General features: G+C 31.3%; 1 protein-coding gene across 1 annotated transcript; it reads left to right on the forward strand.

Annotated features, from left to right (window-relative positions):
- The first annotated feature begins 387 nt into the window (after nucleotides 1–387).
- Nucleotides 388–16,424, forward strand: LOC127738673 (probable ATP-dependent RNA helicase DDX28). The gene is made up of 14 exons (XM_052250001.1): nucleotides 388–460; nucleotides 1,946–2,215; nucleotides 3,868–3,981; nucleotides 5,245–5,302; nucleotides 6,437–6,588; nucleotides 7,017–7,088; nucleotides 7,413–7,494; nucleotides 9,125–9,231; nucleotides 10,079–10,186; nucleotides 10,780–10,876; nucleotides 12,243–12,394; nucleotides 13,684–13,776; nucleotides 14,073–14,225; nucleotides 16,310–16,424. The coding sequence occupies exons 1-14, from the start codon at nucleotides 404–406 to the stop codon at nucleotides 16,406–16,408; spliced, it is 1,614 nt and encodes a 537-aa protein (XP_052105961.1). The 5' UTR covers nucleotides 388–403; the 3' UTR covers nucleotides 16,409–16,424.
- Nucleotides 16,425–21,895: the final 5,471 nt, after the last annotated feature.

Consider the following 21,895-nt stretch of genomic DNA (forward strand, 5'->3'; position numbering starts at 1 on the left):
AGCCTCAAGGACATTCTTGTCAGATACGTGTACACTATTCCATAGGAGATCGAGTTCCGATATAGTTGTTGGTTCAATAATGATACTGAAAAAGTTGCATCACGTGACATTTTTTTATGTACATGCCTAAATTTTTACATGTAGGTGAATTAAGGAAATGATAATAAATGATTTAATTTGATTTCCATCTAAAGAAGTGGACCATACTGTTATTTTGACTTCCTCATCCAGATGAACACCTACCGTAAGGTTATATCGTCCGTATGTTGCACTGATCCTAATGCTGCATAGATTTCTGAAGTTTATGTGACATTTGTATTTAAAATTAAATCGCTGATCCACTGACAAGGTTATTAATTTATTAAAAGCATATTTTTCTGTATTTCAGATAACACAAGCCAACATGGCATATTGGACAAGAAGACTCCAGAGAATATTGATACTGTTAAAACAGTACAGTGTAAGTTTTCACAGAAGTAGTGTTTTTTCTTGTATCTTTGTATAAGTCTCTTTGTCCTCTAGGTTTTTCCCCAATATCTTTCACTTAGTAAATTTTTGTAGAGAAAATGGTTTTTTTTTATGTGCTACATATATGATTTAGACAATTATATACCCGAAACTCCTTTTCTTTAGCATATATTCTGATTTTTTCTAATAAAGACTCATCTATGTCTCATAATGTTTCACATCATGCACATAGACTAAAGTTTGTATTCATACCTGCCAACTTTTCCAAATCTCCATGGGGGATTTTAAGCGAAAGAGGAACTTATGCTGACCTCTGTTATTGTCATAAATGTTTTTAATCTACTTCTATATTGTTTGAATGAGTTTGTTTGTGCTTAAATACCCTTCTAACTCATTTTAATGCCTGTTTTGAGGTGTTCAAGTTATAAAATTAAGAATTTCACAATTCAGGTTGAGACCTCTCATGGGGGATATCCCCCAATAGTCAGGATAGTTGGCAAGTCAGTGTCTTGGGAAATGACAGTCAACAATATTATGAAATAAGGTATATGTACATAGAAAAGCAAATTTTAAACTTCTGAAATGCAGAAAAAACATTGAATAAGGCCCTTATTCAGTGCCATTCTGATCATTCTTGTTCTACCTGGTATGCTAGTATATATCTCAAGCTTTGAAAACAAAATAACAAGTGGCACAAAACAATCCACACTGGCTACGGCATGTAATAATCAAAGTTGTGATGGAAATTGAATTATCTAGTTAAGGATTTTGAAATGTTGAAATTAGAGTGAAACATCTTTGCATGAATCATGCTCACAAAATCTTGAATGATAGATGTCTATCTTACTTAACAAAAACGATTTCTAAAAATTAATGAACACCATGCATACATTTGTACATCCATAACCACAATACAAGATTTAATCATTACACCTATATCACGCTATAGATTAGGGGCATTGAATAAACAAGTTTTTATTATAATACAATTCAGGATTGAAATTCATTACTTGATGGAATTCAATCTACCACCAAGTTTCAAATGTTTAAAAAAAATAGGTCAAATGTCACTTGAGATGTACAAGGGAAGAACATGAGAGAAATGAGAGATAATAGATCAATAATTTTTTTGAATTAATAATACCATGTTCCTGCTAATGTTTGATTTTTAACCATAAAAGTCCCCATTGGAAGTATAAAGCTGCATAGCTTTCATGGGTTATGTTAGATTTTAAGATATTTAGTATTGTTTTGGGTTTGAAGTTTCAATGATCGATTAAAGGTTTTCCTTATGGAGCTACATACATGGTTAATGCATAGACTATTTACATGTCCCACTTCAAACGTTGCTTAGTTTGGACCACCCCCTCTTTAAGAAATCCTGGCTCCACATCTGTAACATACTATTCTCAGTTGTTAGGACTGGCTGGTATTTAGTATGATTTTTTATATTTTACTATTTCTTTTTTTTTTTTAGACACTTGTAGGAGACAGAGAATTGCCCAGAATAACAGTTCCCCAGAAGATGATGCTTAATTTAGAAAAACAAAAACTTAAAAAGGAAGTACAAAATCAGAAGAAAAATATTAAATTCAAATCACCTTTAATTATTTCATGCAAGCGGTCTCAATATAATCATCATAAAGGACAAACATATAGTGAGTTTGATCCTAAAGTTCTTGTGTCTCATTCATGGAAAAACACAAAATCTGCAGGAGATCACTTCACTATAAACAGTTATGGAAAGGTAAGAAAAGATGTTTATTTAGATTTTTGTTAAATTATATAGCACATAGAGATCTGTCTATGGTACAGGAAGCAATTGTAAATCATTTTCAACAAGGTTAGGAATTGGAAGTTTATCTGAAAAACCAGGATTTCTTGGGACTTGGTTCTTTATAGAAATAACATTTTTTGTTTAATTTTTTTTTTACAGAAAGTAGTAACTAGTTCTTATAGTGCCCTGCATCTTTCAGCTTTTTTGTATATCATATACCCTTTGTGCATTGCCATAAAAATGAGACATTACAAGGAAATATATTGATGTTAATGGACAAAGGCATTTGTTGTAATATGTCAAGTGTAACATAATAAAATTGAGAATGGAAATGGGGAATGTGTCAAAGAGACAACAACCCGACCACAGAACAGACAACAGCAGAAGGCCACCAACAGGTCTTCAATGCAGCGAGAAATTCCCGCACCCGGAGGCGTCCTTCAGCTGGCCCCTAAACAAATATATATACTAGTTCAGTGATAATGAACGCCATACTAAACTCCAAATTGTACACAAGAAACTAAAATTAAAAATAATACAAGACTAACAAAGGCTAGAGGCTCCTGACTTGGGACAGGCGCAAAAATGCGGCGGGGTTAAACATGTTTATGAGATCTCAACCCTCCCCCTATACCTCTAGCCAATGTAGAAAAGTAAACGCATAACAATACGCACATTAAAATTCAGTTCAAGAGAAGTCCGAGTCTGATGTCAGAAGATGTAACCAAAGAAAATAAACAAAATGACAATAATACATAAATAACAACAGACTACTAGCAGTTAACTGACATGCCAGCTCCAGACTTCAATTAAACTGATTGAAAGATTATGTCTTCATCATATGAATATCAGGCACAATCCTTCCCGTTAGGGGTTTAGTATCATACCATCATAACATATATGAGAAGAACATAACCCGTGTCATGCCAACAACTGGTTTTTAAATAAATGTGTTTAGTGCAGATGCAAAGACCCTATAAGTGAATCAATATCAACGCCAAAATATGCAATCTTTAATGACCTGACAACAGTATCGTAACTATATCCCTTCTTAATAAGTCTATTTAAAGGTTTTGTTAGTTTCAGAGGTGAATACTGACATTTTTGTGCTTTATAAAGAATATTTCCATAAAAAATTGGATGTGAAATACCTGAACGTATAAGAAGTCTGCATGTTGAGCTATATTTACGAATGATGTCCTTATACCGATGATAAAATTTAGTAAATGTTTTGACTAGTTTGTGATATCGAAAACCCTGGTGTAATAATTTTTCAGTAATACATACATTTCTCTCGTTAAAATCTAAAACATTGTTACATACACGAGCGAATCGTACAAGTTGAGATATATAAACACCGTAAGATGGTGACAAGGGAACGTCACCATCTAAAAATGGATAATTAACGATAGGAAATGAAAAATCATCTCTTTTATCATATATTTTAGTATTAAGCTTTCCGTTAATGATATAGATATCAAGATCGAGGAAAGGGCAGTGGTCATTGTTAGTATTAGCTTTATTTAAAGTAAGTTCAACAGGATAAATTTCTTTAGTATACATACTGAAGTCGTCATAATGCCTTATAGTGGTTAGGTATATTCACATCATCTTCTTTTCAGAATCCAGCCATACAGAGAGATAATGAAACTCAACACTTTACAGACTTCAATATAAACCCAGAATTTCTACCAGTGCTTGAAAGTATGAACATTACCTCCGCAACTGTGATACAGGTATACATTTAAACACTGATAAAGACAAACAAAGTCCAAAATAGAAACATTTACCACAAGAACAAACTCCTTAGTTCAACTTTTACCTCAACCTTTTTACGTTGTGGTAGTTAAGTGGTACATTTTTATTTCGGAGCTGTAATTTTTAACAAAAGTGCTCTAATGTTTCAAATTTCATCAATAGATAAGGAATTTGCTTTTTATTTGTATGAATAAAAGGAGATCTGGAGTAAACATCATTGAGAAAGCAACCCAAAGACAAAAATAGCCAAAAGACATCTACAGGGCAACATACAGTCTTCAGCAAAAGACATGTGTCTATACAATTCATCAAGCTTTCCATGGTCCCAATTCTATAAAAGTTGTGAAATTGTTTTACAGAAACTATTAAAGATCAGCCATCAACACCCAATTCTTCAAATAACAAAAAACTTTAAAATATGACATACGATAACTTCTGACTATGTTCCTGATTTGGGACAGGCACATGAAAATGTGTTTGTTTATAAATTTCATAGCAAGAATCTATAAATATGAAATAGACAAACAGTTACATGTTTATCATTTACCCTTTATAAATTTCCATTACAAAATTTTTTCAGTATGACAAAAACCATATAGGCATTTATCAATCATCAGAATCAAATGTCTCGCAACAAGATTGAAAATCAGCCACTTTATTATCTCTTTGCAGTTTCCTTTTATTTTATGAAAATATTCAATTCTTTATAGTTAAAGCATGGAAATGAACATGCTGCAGGAATAACTGTTAAAGCTTAGCAGCCAATTTACATGTTGCAGTATATCATAAAATATGCATGCAGTGTCGTTTCAGTTTACAAGCATTTTCAAAAGTATTGAAAAATAGTGTTACAGTTTGATTACAAGGACTTTACCTCAGATTAATGGAGTTTCTAGTGACAATTTTAATTTTGTTTTTTTTAATTTTAATAATGCTGAAAAAAGTGGATTTGTTTAGGCCACCCTTTACAAATTCTTTGTTTGATGTTGCCTATCCTTGCCTTGTAAGGGTGGGTAGATAGGTAGGGATTTTATTTTTTTTTTGCCAACAACATAAGTTATATGTTTTAGACAAGAAAACGACATAAGAGCAGGAAAAAATCTTAGAAAAAAAAAATTTGAAATGTGTCATAAAACTTTTTGGGTAGGTTGGTTTTTAGCTTTTAAGTTGGGTAGGTAGGCAACATCGAACAATTTAAATTTTATTTTTGGCCTTGCATTGTTTTCAATTTCCGTTTACAGAGTAAATCTATTGCCAAAGTTTTAGAAGGTGAAAATATTCAAATAGCTGCAGAAACAGGTAAGAATTTACAATTCAACTATTTCAATTTTAACAAACAGCCATTACTATCAGTTTTTAAGTAGTAACAACATTATTTTGACACAGCTGCACAATGTATGAAAGATTTTATTTAACTTTTAAAGCAATTGATTTTCCGTGGTGATGATATACAGGTTTTCTTTTTGCATAAGAAAAATAATAAAATGATACTGTAAGATATAGGAATCACATGAAATACTGGACAGCAGACCAAACCAACCACCATCTTATTCTTGTAATGGCCTTTCTCTTAATTGAGAATTCTGGAAAAATGAAACACTGAGTTTATTATCAGGCACATTACAGGTAGTTTAAACATTTGACTTACATATTGAAACTTCCAACATGATGACATTTTACAATTGGGCTAAACCATATACCAGTACTTTGACTAGAAAATGACAAACTCTATCAGATACCAGTAAAGTAAGAGTACTTTTTTACTTATACAAGTAATTATTATGTAAGAGTTAAATAAAGAAAGAAAACATAGTAGCACAAAGTAAAAACATACAATTTCATAATGAACAAAAGATGTTTTTACATGTGTGAACCATTTTGTTTTAGAGAAATAGTTTAAAATAAGATATTAAATATTTTTTTTCATTTTCTTTGTTTGCATATCATGCACAAAGTACCATAGTTGTAATATTACAATGTACTCCAATTTTTGACATTTTTACCTATTATGTCTGTTTTTTTGCTCACACATTGTTGTCAAAAATAATGGAATGCTATATATATGACTGTCATACAAGTGAGAGGTTTTGCTAGCAATAAAAACCAGGTTTAATCCAGCATTTTCTACATAAGGAAATGCCTGTACCAAGTCAGGAATATGACAGTTGTTTTCCATTTGTTTGATGTGTTTGAGCTTTTGATTTTGCCATTTGATAAGGGACTTTCTGTTTTGAATTTTCCTTTGAGTTCGGTATTTTTGTTATTTTACTTCTTTTTTTTTCTTTCTTTTTTTTCATGTATTAAAGTAGTAGTATCCAATTTAAATTTAGATGATCACTACATTTGTTATTTTTTTCTGGGGTTCTTTTTGGGCAATTCATGTAACATGTTCATACAAATTGCTCCACGGTCATAGTTTCACTTTTATATCAGGTAGTGGTAAAACATTAGCCTATTTATTACCCATTATGGAGTTGATATCAAGACAGAAGAAAAGTGAAGCTGAATTTGGTACAGATATTCCAGAAAATAGTCCAAGATGTATCATATTGGTGCCAACTAAAGAACTTGTACAACAGATAAAGGTACAGCATTTAAAGCAAAACATATAGTTTTTGTTTCTTTGTGATATTAAAGGGGAATTAATAAAGTTTTTTCTCATGAATTGAAGTTTTTTCTCATGAATTGAATGTACATGTGACCTACTTAGGTTCTAAGTAAGGTAAAAGTTTATGTGAATAGTTACAGACCATGTGTATATCTTCATTTGTTTACTTTAGATGTTTTTTCTCTCTATTTTTATAGATTTTTTTTAAAGCTAAATTGGTTAAATTCAGATTCAAGACTTTGCTTGACTTATTATGGAATGAAATATTTGTATTTTCTTATGCATGAAAGTCTCTTAAAATGATATAAGAGATTTCTAGTGCATGAAGTTAAAAAAAAATGCAGTCTTTTTTTCATCATTCATGAATTTAACTAAAACCAAAATAATATGTTTTTATATATTCAGGTCCTTGCAGACAAGTTTGCTGAACAGATGAACTTTTCTGTAGAGACTATGATTGGAAGCTTTGGAACAAAAGTAGGTCTTTTATTATCAGCTTTCAAAAAGATTCTTCTCTTTCATTGATTTCGATCATTTTCATAAGTTTTCAGTTAGAAGGAATTAAATTCTTAATTTATTTCATGGAATAACACTACATTCATTTTATTGTTAATTTTATTGAAAAGGTCCATTTTACAGTTTTCAGTGGGCTTTCAGTTCAGTGAAGAAAATAAATTTTACTCAAACATTCATGTAACACATGTTTGTGGACTATTGACTATGTCTGACAGACTATAGGTATTACTGATAAATGGTGAAAATTACATGTTAAATGATTTTTTTTTCTTTCTCTTACATTAGAAAAAGTTGGCTTATCCAAAGAAATGTGACATTGATATACTGATATCAACTACAGGGATGTTAAGGAAATTCTTAGGTGGCAGTAAGTATGCCAAGAATTATTTATTGTATGTAAGGATTGGGGTCCTTAAGATGGAAGATGCCAAAAAATCCTATTTAATTCATGTCATCCAATAAAAAAACTACCATCCAGAATATACTTTATAGTAAGTTTGTGAATTTTTGTGTTATCAAATTCCTGTGTTTCTGTTCTGTTTTGTTATTGCATGTTATGGGTTAATTTTTGTCTCACCTTGACGAAGTCAAAAAGCACGGAGTCAAAAAGCGAGACATAGGAACGCTGTGTCCGACGTCGGTGGCGTCAACAATGTTTAAGTTTGTGATTAGGTCTAGTTTATGGTGAACCACTAGTGGTAGGTCAATGATATTTGATATGTAGTTGTATAAGCATTGGCATATCTTATTTCCATGAAGATTATTTGGCTCTGCCCCCTCAGTCATGGTCTATTGACTTTGAAACTTTTGCTTAATTTACATGTTTTAGTTTGTGATTAGGTCATTTCAAGGGGAACCATTAGTGGTAGGCCAATGTTAATTGGTATGCAGTTGTATAAGCATTAGCACATCTCATTTCCATGGAGAATATTTGGCCCCGGCCCCTCAGTCATGGTCTATTGACTCTGAAACTTTTGCTTAGTTTACATGTATTAGTTTGTGATTAGATTAGTTTAAGATGATGTGCTAATATTAAGTCAATGATATTTGGTATGCAAATTTATTGGCATTTGCAAGTCTCGTTTCCATGGAGATTATATAGGCCCACCCTCGTCATGGTTCATTGACTTTGAAACGTTTACATAGTTTACAAGTTAATGTTTGTGTTTAGGTTTGTTTAAAGGGAACGACTTATGATAAGTCAGTGGTATTTGGTATGCAGTTGCATTAGCTTTGGCACATCTCATTTTCATGGAGATTGTTTAGCCATGTACCCTCAGTCTTGGTTCATTGACTTTGAATATTTGCATAACTTACATGTCAAAGTATTGCTATTTTAATTTCAACATTTGCATTATCAAAATTACAAAAAAGCTAGTCAAATCTCTGTGTTAACAGTTTATTTAGTGTTTTATATTGTAGTTTAAGGATGTAGTCAAGTGAAATTTTAAAAAATCTGGAATTTAAAATTGGTACTAAATAAATTAGAAGAGCATTAGTAATGAACAAAATAAGCTAAACATATTGATAGATTATGGAACTCCTTTAGGGGATATTTGATTTTAAAAAAAATGGCGGGAAAAGGCTGACTCAGACTTTTACCTAATATCTAGTATTGGCAATATTTGGGTCTCAAATCGTAAGAAAAGAAATTTAGAATCTGCTTAAATTTTGGTTATTACCTTTATGAGCTATTAAAGTCTTCTATGAAAAGAAAAGTGGGTGATATGGGGCAAAATATTTTACCCTATATAGTAGGGAAAAGCCCAAGGAGTCCAAAAATCTGACAAAAATTCCTAAACCTGAAATGACTACATCCTGAAAGGGTTATGTGCAGACACTTCAAAGTTTTTTTACTAACAATATTATGCAATAAATTGTAAGTCTTACTTTTTAGTGTTTACCACATGATTTATGTTAAAAAGAACTGTTTATTTGATTTTTTGTTTTTAATTTTGATGAAATATCATGAATTAATTTATCTCTTTTTTTTTTAGGAATAATAAAACCCTCCCATGTGAGACATTTAGTCATTGATGAAGCAGACACATTACTAGATGACAGTTTTAATTCAGAAATTAAATATATTATCAATAAATTAGGTGTAAGTTATACATATTAACTTCTTTGACAGGGCTTATATCAGGATTTAAAAACCCAGAACCAATACATCAACATGTATATTCTAGGTATAAGGGAAAGTTTTCTTCTTTAGCATTTTTACAATACAATGTTCACAATATTGTTACAAATTTAAAATAATGTTGACTTTTGAGTGCATTTATCAATGTAATTGCAGAACAATGGACAATAATATGAGATTAATTATTACAATTTCAGGAAATGCTACATGCAAATAATTGTATCAGGATTTAAATTATGGGCTTTTATTCAAACCTGTCAATTTTTTGCATTAATAAAACATTGCAAAATTTTCTGAATTTACAATACCATCTTTGATGCTGGATGGCATCCATATCATAAGTCTATATATGAATTGCTTGAGTATAGGCAATTTTTGTATGAATTCAGTCGAGGCTATTCTTATCTGACATTCAACACCAAATTCCTTTAACTGACAAAAAAAATATGAGTTTGTGAGCATAAAATCTCCTTCAGTTTGATAATATTGGGATGGAAGTAAAAATGACAGATACATACAGTAACATATGTTGTGTAGTATTTTGTGTCAATCAGTTGATATATACAGAAAGCAGAACCATATCAGGGCTGTTCCATTATTTATCGGTTGGGGGATGGGAGGCACTCAAGTGAATAAAAAAAATTGGTAGTTGTATTTTGCTTAGAATTTTGTAAGAATTCTAAGTAAATGAGAATTTTTATTTTATGGGTGGTTGGGTCTTAAAAAAGTGCCTCCCATCTCCATGAATTTAATTCTGGAACAGCCCTAATGTGTTGTGTAAGAAAATAAACTTAATTTTTCTTTTTAGGTTTCAGAGAATATTACATCAGAGACAAGTGCAGCAGGAATGCAGCTAGTACTAGTTAGTGCCACCATGCCAAGAAGTTTGAAAACTATTCTAGGTGATTCATTTCCTGTGAGTAAAACAGATTAATTCTGATTCAAATTTGTAATGTAATATGACATGTAATGTAAGTTTTGATTTGATGATGATTGCCATTAATTCCATGGTTGGCAGAATCATTGGCAACCATCACAGTAACTTTTTCTGGAATAGTTCAATTTTTTTTAATTTTAACATTATTGAATTGGAATATTGGAACAGTTATGTGTCAATTGGTGTTTAACACTGTCACTGCTTCCAACACAATAAAGTTATTTCTAAAGTGTATCTGAATTCAATTCTTTGATACAGGAAAAACATTTTTTTATTGAAATATCATTTATGGTTTATAAGAGCCTTTCTACAGAAGCTTGTTCAACAAAAGTTTGTTGGATAAGTTTGAGGGAGGTTTATTTGTAAAAGAACCTTAAGAAGTCACCGTATTCTATTGCTGTTAGTGATATAATTGCACATTGATCATTCATTATACCATAGGAACAAGTTTTGAAAATTAACATACTTTTGGATCAGCAGTCATGGAATAAAGATTTGTGATCTTTAGTAAAACGATGAACATTCAATGGTATATGTGTACTCCTTGTAATTAATAAAAACCTTTGTTTTAGATTGAAGACATGGAAAAAGTAACAACAGATTTTCTACACCACTTGATGCCACATGTTCCACAGAAATTTTTAAGACTAAAACCATCACAAAAAGCAGGTTAATATAATAATTACATTAGATAAAATTGAGAATGGAAATGGGGAATGTGTCAAAGAGACAACAACCCGACCATAGAACAAGTATGTTTCATTATAATACGTTATTCTGATTGGCTACACTGCAATCTCGCGTTATTCCTTAATCAACTCCATTACACAATAAAATTTATCATCCATGATGACACGAGGTCCCACAATAAAGTGCACAGGTAAATTAAATAAAAACATTATAAAAATCGTGTTTTCATGATCCTAGCTAAAAAATGTAATTATAAGTAATGAATACTTCTTTTTGTAACTTCATAGGGTTGTAAAAGCGTTGACCATGCGCACATTTTTAGAATGAAGCGTGGAAGCTTCATACAAAATGTACTTCGGTCAACGCTTTTACACCCCAATGAAGTTACAAAAAGAAGCATTCAATTCTTAAATAAAATATATGATACTGTGAATTTATTATTAATCTTGGGATACTATTTTTTGTGTATTGTGTGTGTAAAGGGGAACCACAAATTTAGATATTCACAACGAAACACACATTTTCTATAGGCTTTAGTCAGACTTTGGCACAACCATGAAATAAAATATCCATGAAAATATAATTTTCCCTTTATATACGAAAATTGGTACCCAAGATATTAAATGAATCCACAGTAGCCATATTACAAGAAATGGTGTTCTATCTGTAATAAGTTTCAAAGAATGTCAGAAATAGAGAAGGATTGTATTTCTGATGATGATATATACATCATCAAAAATTGTTTCATCTTTAAGTGATAAGAAAAACAAGACCATACCATGGCCAAAAAGATAAATGACAAGAGGACAAACAACAGTCCACAGAACACTACACAGAAAACTAAAGATTGAGCAAAATAAATCTTATCAAAAACTGGGATGATATCATGTTCTCTGGAAGAGTAAACAATTTCTACTCCACACTTAAGGGTTGTTTTCATTTGGGAAATAAGTGCACATGTTCAGAAGTCCCATCAATAATTAAAAAGCTATCCATTCAAAGGTCTAAAAACATTTTTAACAAGATTTGTAGTCCAGTCAAGCATTATAATACAAAACAGATGAAAAAATGAAGATAGATAGATGGATAAAAAAAACAAAGCTTTATAAGTAACCACCAAAAATTCTTAAAGGAAGTGGACATTTTTTCATATGATTTCAATCATCTTTGAAAGCTAAGTGGACAGACTCAGTTTTTAATTTCACCCAAGCTGAGTGAATTTCTATAATCTGCACTCAACCTTTGTGCTGTATGTGAATGAATTCCTTGTTATAGTTTGACAGGTATTTTTTTTAATCAATGAAATCAGTAGTTTCAGCAGAATGGTTTTTTTTTTTTTTTTCAGAGGAAATTGTTTTAATGTCAAAGAAATTAACAAAGAAAGGCACTCCAGCAATGATATTCTGTAATGAGCATGCCAGATCAGTTTGGTTGTCAAGATTTTTAAAAGAACAAGCTATTGACAATGTTCTTATGAATGCAGGGATGACACCCTATGTAAGTTACAGTTTTTCTTGTCATATTCAATTTAACAGTCCTACAATTGATTCTTTTATGTATTACTTAATCTAATTAAAAAAAACCTTAGGGAATATGAGTCCACCATTATCAGTATCAAACTAGTGTGTTTGATGAGGAAATTAACACTTATAAATCTGATACATCTGAAGCATTTTTTCATCTACCTTCATCAGAAATGCTCAAAAATATACCGATTCCCTTTTTTGCACTTAAAAATACTTGATTTTTCAAGAGTTCAAATTTGCTTTAGATTATTTTACAGTGAAAGGTTCTCCTAAATATTATCAAAGATCCTGTTTAAAGCATCAATGTAAAAAAATCACTTGATATATATCCTACCTTAGTTGTCATATCAGTTTCAAAATATGAAGTACCTCAGTTGAGAGATTCAAACTCAGTGTCTTACCTTTATATAATTTACTGTGTCTTACTAATTTGACCTGGAAAAAATAATTGTGTTAGGTAGCAGCACAGTAATGGGTTCACAATGTATTATAATTGTGTTTTAGACCTTTGAGTTTAACTTATTTACAAGTTAGCTGTATACTGTAAATTCAGAAATTATTGCGTGCATTTATTATTGCGATTTTGACATTTTATACTTAAATGCGATTTTAATTTTTACGATTTTGAGAAAAATCCTGTTTAGTTCATATAAATTATTTCAAAATGCGAGTTTGAATTATTGCGTTTACAACTCTGTCGCATTTGTCGCAATAATAAAAACCTCGCAATAATTTCTGAATTTACAGTATGCATACCTCATTATCGAGATTCCTTGTATACTTAAAATTGTTTTAAAATTAGCAATGTGAGGGGGAGGGGAGGATATGAAATACTTTCTTAGATTGATTGCTTTCAAAAAGTTAAATCACAAAAGTACTGAAATCCGAGGAAAATTCAAAACGGAAATTCCCCAATCAAATGGCAAAATCAAAAGCACAAACACATCAAACCAATGGACAACAACTGTCATATTCCTGACTTAGTACAGGCATTTTCTTATGTAGAAAATGGTGGATTGAACCTGGTTTTATAGTGCTAAACCTCTCACTTGTATGACAGTCACATCAAATTCCATAATATTGACAAAGAAATACCATCCTTAAAACACAATAACATCAGAAAAGCCATCATTATGAATTTGAATGGACAGTTTGGAATTGCCTAGGCTTGCATAAGGGTTTGAATGTTTTAAATTTTCATATTGTTAACTGTTATCAATTTCAATATTCTATTCTGATTAAACTTGTTTAATGCTTCAGGAAAGAAAAGATATATTTGAAAGATTCCAGAATGAAGAGAATGATATATTAGTATGTACAGATATAGCCTCTAGAGGGTTAGACACTGTCAGGGTGAGTTTTTCTTCCTGTCTGCTGTATGTGTAGTTTTTTTTCTTCAGTATTTTTCATAATACCTTTTTAGCTTATAACAAAATTTAAATAAGACTGCTATCTTGGAACATTGTTTTTGATTAGGACGTTATCTTACAATTGAACTAAAGCAATGTCAAAATCAATCTTCCAGCTAAAAATCCTTAACAGGATCATCAAATGAAAATAAAGAGGTTAGATATTAAAGTTATTTTTGACAGCTTTTAATTTATTTTCTTTATAATAATAATTATATTAATATTTATTTCTATTTACAGGTAGAACATGTGATTAATTATGATTTCCCTAATTTTATGTCAGACTACATTCATCGTGCTGGCCGTGTAGGTCGAGTTGGTTCCAAATCTCAAGGTCTAGTCACAAGTTTTGTGACATATGCTTGGGAGGTTGACCTATTGTGGAATATAGAGGTAATAATTCAAAATACCATTGTCAAGTTAAAGTTCTGATTTTTTACAATATATGAATAACACATAGATGTGATAGAGCAGATTGTTACAACGAAAAAACTTTGTCAACTGAGGCAAAGCCCTTTTTTCAAGGGATAACAATCACCCTTTCAGATATGTGTTATTTAATTTATTATACTGAATGTTCGGTTATTATTGTCTTTTAAATTTTAAATTAAAAGTAATAAACCATGACATCTTGTATATAACAACCATCCGTATAAATAAAGTGACAACCAATCAAGTGTCTGCGTGAACATGGTGAAGGGTAATAGAATATAAGCCATGTAATAGTGTAAGAAGATGAAATTGCTAGATTTATTACAGTAAACTGGAAAAATGATGATGAATATTCTCTATCAAGAATAAGGACAAAGTAGTATATACTGTGGATTCACTATCATTTGTTGGATACTGATTTTGGGGAATTTTGTTGGTAGAGGAAAAACAAGAGAGAATATGATTGTTCTACTAAGTATAAATTTCCTGTAGGCTTGTATGGAAACTGTTTCTTCAATATTCAGAAAAATCTATTTTCCACAGAACACGATATTTCTTCAATCAACAAAAAATATCACCCATTAAAATAAATGAATCCACAGTAAACCGAATTCAAAAAATTTTTGTCTCGCCTTGACAGAGTCAAAAAGCGAGACATAGGTATGCTGTTTCTGGCAACGGCGACGACGGCGTCAACAATGTATTAGTTTGTGATTAGGTCTAGCTCATAGTGAACCACTAGTGGTAGGTCAATGACATTTGGTATGCAGTTGTATAAGCATTAGCACATCTCATTTCCATGGAGAATATTTGGCCCCGCCCCCTCAGTCATGGTCTTTTTACTTTGAAACTTTTGCTTAGTTTACATTTATTAGTTTGTGATTATATCAGTTTAAGATAAACTGCTAATGTAATGTCATTGATATTTGGTATGCAAATTTATTGGCATTTGCAAGTATCGTTTCCATGAAGATTATATAGCCCCACCCCTGATCATGGTTCATTGACTTTGAAACTTTTACATAGTATACAAAATGCAAGTTAATGTTTGTGTTTAGGTTTGTTTAAAGGGAACGACTTATAATAAGTCAATGGTATTTGGTATGCAGTTGTATTAGCATTGGCACATCTCATTCCATGGAGATTGTTTAGCCATGTACCTTCAGTCATGGTTCATCGACTTTGAATATTTGCATTACTTACATGTTAAAGTATTGCAATTTTAATTTCAACATTTGCATTATCAAAATTACAAAAAGGCGAGACATATCTCTGTGATAACAGTTTATTATCAACTATTGGTAGTAAACCAAGTTTTTTTTATAATGACGCTTGTAGTAATTTAGGGCTTCAGTGTCCAGGTGGTCTAAGTAGTCCAACTGGTGTAACACTAGCTAGTCAACACTGAGGTTGTGAGCTGGATCCAGCACGAGCTAGGTGCACTCCAATCTAATCTTAATTCACTATATAGCTAGGATTGTCAGTTTTCCTACTGAAGGTCGGTGGTTCTCTCCAGGCACTCCCCCTTCCTCCACCAACAAAAACTGACTGCCACGAAATAGCACAATAGTGTTTAAAGTTGAGTTAAACACTAATCAATCAATCAATCAATGTAGCGATTTAGGATTTGCTTCTTTATGATCTATATTTAACATACACTATCATAAAATATTATTTCTACCGATCATCCCGTGCGGAAGTCGTCAAGAACACAGTATTATTTTATTTAGGGGGTTCACTCGATACACGTAATTGTTATTAGTCTTAACTTCAAGGTTAATCAAGCAAATTTATTAAACAATGATTTTATACGTTTTTTTTTTAACCTTTACACAGGGCTTATAAGGGTCTTATCTCTGATCTTATTTCTGTGTCCACAATTATGATTCTACGTATTTCACCTGTATCTGTTTGGACAATTCCATGGACGATTCCATACACCATTATGCTTAAGGGGTTTTCTTATGTCATGTCAAGATAATGTATACTATTTACCGTTGTCTGCTACAAATAATATTCTATACAATTAATATTTTTATTTTCAGACTGCAGCCAGGAAATCCCAGGAACTACACAATGTCAATGCAAATATCAAAAAGAAACTGGTTGGTAGGGCAGACAAAAGAGAATTTGAACATGAATAAAATTATACATAATTTCTTCATTATTACAGATTTCCACCAGTAATGAAAATTAAAACTTGATGATATCATGGAAAAAACAAAAGTAATTTTAGCAATGTGGTTAATGACATTGAAAAACAAAGATTAGATAACTGGTATAACTTCTATAACATGAAAGGTACAAAAAATCTAATACCAATTCAATTCTGTGCTCCTTTCAAACTAATTTTGATTTTTTCAAAACTCTTGACTGCTTCACCAGTGACACTATACATACCAAAAATCATAGAAGTATTTTCTTTTCTTTCCTGACATTTTTGTTATGAAGGCTTTTTAGACAATAGCAGCTACTTCCAAGGAAAACCCTCTATCTAATAAAATCTGATTACTACCAGAATGTCTCTGATAAAAAAACCAGGTGAAAGATACCGAAAAGATATTCAAACTCACAATTTAAAAACAAACTGTCAATGCCATGGCAAAAAACGAAAATCAATAAAAAGACAAGCAACTGTACACAAAACACAACATAGATACTAAAGACTGAGCAACACAAAGCCCACCAATTCTCAACATAACATAAATCTTACTACACAATTTTGCTAAAGTTGCACTATATTTACATATATATGAACTTGACTGGGTATAGTCATAATAACACTTTTTATTTAGGATGATTTAATGCATAACATATAGTATAGACATTGATCCATCATTTAAAACAATATGTTTACATGGCAACATCAAGATATAGGTATGGATAATTGTACTGATTTTCTGTCTCTCTTACTTTTCTCCATATTTAAGTGTACAATTATGATACATGTATACAGAAATGGATGGCCGAGTGGTCTAAGTAGTCTGTTAGTACTGTATCACTAGCCTGTCAACACTGAGGTTGTGAATTTTAAATCCTGCACATGGCAGGTGCGTTCATGAAGGTCATTGGTTCTCTCTGGGAACTCCAATTCCTGCACCAATAATAACTGACTGCCATGCAATAGCTCAACAGTGCTGAAGGTGGTGTTAAACACCAATCAATCGAGATAAATAAATGGAAATGTGTTTGTGCTTAGAACCAATCTGATGAGTCAAGTCATTTCTAACAGGGTTTAACAGTTAGTTATTATGTTGTGCTGTTACATCACTACCCAAGGTTCATAGAGGAGAGTTAAGTGCTCACACATCTGTTTTAATCTCCACAATCTTGATGTGCCTGTCCCAAATCAGGAGCCTGTAAACCAGTGTTGCCGCTTGTTTCTATCTGTCTTCCATTTATTAGGCAGTTAAGCTGCCTTATGCGAGCACCCTAGATTTGTGTTCTACCCAATAAATGCTGAAATACGTGCCAATGTTATTATCTAGCTGGCTATTATGTTATTTATAACTAATTGGACATTTTTTTAATACTTTTATTTCTGGAATACAAAAAATATGACCAGAAAAACCTTAAATGATCGTCGAACTACCCAAAACTTTTGAAGTTGCACATAGGAAGTAGTGATCAATAGAAATCCGTACGTAGTTTATTATCCCCTGTGCTTTAGGCTACGATGTCAAAGAACAATTGTATGAAATATTTCATTGCCAAAAATCGGTAATTACAAGTCGTTAATATTTCCCAAATGGCAAAATGCGCAGGAATATTGTTCATGTACAACAAATCTCTATGATAGAGGAAATAAAGTTATAAGATAAGATAAGATAAGAATTTTATTAATCTAATCAAGAACCCATAAAGGGCATCATTTACAACAATATTAAGCACAATATGATTGGAAAAAAGAAAAACTATATCCTAATATAATACTATCATATATTGGACAGGATCAGAGCCTAACACATCATGTGTCTTACATAACATTAACAATAATTGCATAATAATTTTATATATTTTGTATCCACCTGGATCTTATTTCTAAACACTTAATTATATAATTGCCTAGGCACATAAGAGTTGGTAAATGCTCATTTGTGAACAGCCAGAAATATTTTTTATCCTTGTGTAATTCTTTAAAATTATTACAAAAACTGTTTACTTTATCCCATAATAATTTTCTCTGTTCGTTATATAAAGGACAACTTACTGTGAAATGGGTCTCATCTTCAATAGAATTTGATCCATGTGATAGGCAGTGATGACATAGACGCTGACTTCTCTCTATGTATTTTTTACTATACCTATCTTTCTCAATTTTAAGATCATGTGCACTTATTCTCAATTTACATATAGCTCTTCTTATATTAAAATCTTTAATTGATAAATAAGCCTCCTTTACGAAGTCAGTCTTGAGGTTGAAATAATTTTCTAATTTACTATTACCTTGTGATAAGGTATCAGATCTTTTGACCCCCCAAAATGTTTTAAAACTGTTACAAAGTTTACATTTTACAAATTTAATTAATCTATTGAGCTTTGTATTCAAATTTTGTATATCAAGTGATTGAAGGACATATCTCATAGATGAATACCAACAATTAATGTTTCCTGCATCTAAAATTTTATTACAAACATAAGCATCATAAAGTAACCCATCGTCCAATTTGTTAAGCCTGTGTACATATTTTACCATAGATATAATGACAGAAAAATAAAGAGGAAATCTTGCAACCTCTGATAACACTGCCAAATTTGAGGCTTTTTTATTTACACCAAGAATATATTTTAGATACCTGAAATGTGATTTTTCCAAATAATCATTTATGTAAATTAATTCAAATAGATAATCACTTTTTTTCTTGCAAGCAGCAGAGTTAATCTTAAAGGTACCCCAGATTTCACTACAATATAATAAAATTGGTTTTATTGTGTGATCATATAAATGGATTGCAGTATCAATACTTGGATTACAAGCTGACATGGATTTTTGTAGTTTAAATTTTGCCTTTAAGGACTTTTTGAATAGCTCTTCTTTCCCCTGCTGAAAAAGACCACTGGAAGTAAAGACTATCCCTAAATATTTATATCTGTTAACACATTCTATAGCCTCATTATCTAAACAAAGTGATTCCTTCAAAAATTTTCCAGGCTTGTTAAAAATTAAAACTTTTGTTTTGGACAAGTTAACATCTAGACACCAATCAATACAATAAGTTTGCAGGTTATCAAGTCGGGTTTGCAGACCCTGTTTAGTGTTTGATAATATAATAATGTCATCGGCGTACATAAGACAATCAATTCTACGCCCATTGATATAAACAGCATCTGGACTCGACTCAAATCTTGGAGGCAGATCGTTAATGAAAAGCTTAAATAAATTTGGGCTTAGAACATCCCCTTGCCTAACCCCAACTAGCGAGCTGAAAGATGGCGTTAGTACATTACCCACTTTCACCGACATTTCATTTTTTCTGTACATGTCTTTTAAAATAGTATAAAATTTTCCAGATATGTTATTTTCCAATAATTTGTATCTAATACCACAGTGTATGACCCTATCAAAAGCCTTTTTAAAGTCCACAAAGCAAGCATAAATTTTCCCCCCTTTTCTGTTAGTATATTTATCTAATATGGTTTTTAAAACAAACATATGGTCAGATGTTCTGCTCTTTTTTGAGAAACCAACCTGACATGGATGAATTATATTATTTTTATCAAGATGAATGTCAAGTCTTTTATTAAGAATACTGTTAAATAATTTTCCAATGCATGAATTAATTGCTATGCCTCTGTAATTTTCAGGTTTACTAGGACTCCCTGCTTTAAAAATTGGACATATATAAGACAATGACCATTTGCGAGGGCATGTTCCAGAGCAGAATATCAAGTTAAAAAGTTTCTGCAAAACAGGTGCAAATATACTACCCCCTGATTTTAATATCTCGTTTGGGATACCATCTAGTCCTGCAGCTTTATTATTCTTTAGTTTATTTATAGCATCCAAAATTTCTTTTAGGGTTATTTTGTAATCCAGTTCACAAAAAGTTGGATTATTTTCTAAATTTTTTACTTTCTTGTTAATTTCCTCTAATCTGTCTTTAAATTTGTCAGAGTTGAGATTTAAAGATTGAAAATATGAAAACCAGACGTTAGTTTGAATAGAATGTTCTGGACCATCCAAATTGTCTTCTTTTAATTCTTTGATGAGATACCAATAACTCTTTGGATTATTATCCCTTAGATTATCTAGACTGTCAAGAATGTTTTGTTTAAATTTCCTTTGTTTATATTTACGTAGCTTATTATACTCCCTATAACATTTATAGTACGACCCTTTTATAATTGGGTCCCAGGGGAATTTTGATAACAGCTCACCTTTAGAAATAAGGCTTTTACGTTTTTGTACCAGGTCTTTGTCAAACCATTTTTTGTTTTTGTATTTACGTGCAACTTTTTTCTTGGTTTTACGGAATATTAAACATTTACTGGCAGCATTATCTATTATATCAAAACATTCATTAGCTGCCTTTTCAATATAGTCCTCTGAAAGATTAAATTTTGTGTCTAAAAAATTTTTGATACTATTTCTAATAATTGGCTGGCATAAAGTATCTTGAAGTTTTTGTGTAGAGGTTTCTGACCATATATATTTTCCTGGAAATAAAATAGTATTGTCTTGCTCCTTAGCTTTATGCGAGTAACTAGCTAACAGGCCAAATGTCAGTTTACAGTGACAGTCTGACAGAGTTGATAAAAAATCAGCAACATGAAAAAATAAAGTATCTTCAATCAAGTCTTCCGACATGATAACATAGTCAACCACACTACTACCTACTGCTTTTATACAAGTGTATTTACCATAAGAATCGCCCCACATTCTTCCATTTAAAATACGTAATTTGGACGCAATACACAAGTCCAGAAGTTGTTTACCTCTTGAATCTACTTTCATATCATAACTTAATCTCTTTTCTTGAATAATATCACAACTATAATTATCATACATTGGTATATGTGTATCATTAACATCATTTATTATAAAATCTGGCTCTGACCCTGTCCTTGCATTTAAGTCCCCACACAATATAATACTACCTTGATGGCTAAAATTTATGATATCTTTTTCTATGTTTTCTAGTGTGTCATCTTCTGATTGATCAACATAAAATGAAGTAGCTGGTATAATATATGCCAAACATAGGAATATATCTGTACTTAGATTAAAATAATGTTTATCAAACTGTAACCATTGATAATCTTTACATGTATTTATCAAAATCTTGATGCCCTTGCGAACTTCATATTTGATCAAAATACCTAAGCCCCCATAGTATCTAGAGTTAGCTGATTGTGGTCTACAAATAGGGTAATAGTTAAAACCCTCAATATTGACTGTAGTGTTATAACCTACATGGGTCTCAGTTAATAGTATAACATCATATTTTCTTATCTCTTGAAGAAAAAGGGGATCTGTTATTTTATCATGATGCTTTGAAATAAGCCCACCTATGTTCCAAACACAAAATGTTATGTTGTGAAAAAAATTATTTCTCTTTTGACTGGTCATAATTGCTTTTTTAATAGTAATCTTTTAAAATTCCCTCTCACCACTGGTTAATTGTACAATA

The sequence above is a fragment of the Mytilus californianus genome, unplaced genomic scaffold (genome assembly GCF_021869535.1).
Source record: "Mytilus californianus isolate M0D057914Y unplaced genomic scaffold, xbMytCali1.0.p SCAF_4, whole genome shotgun sequence".
NCBI lineage: Eukaryota > Metazoa > Mollusca > Bivalvia > Mytilida > Mytilidae > Mytilus > Mytilus californianus.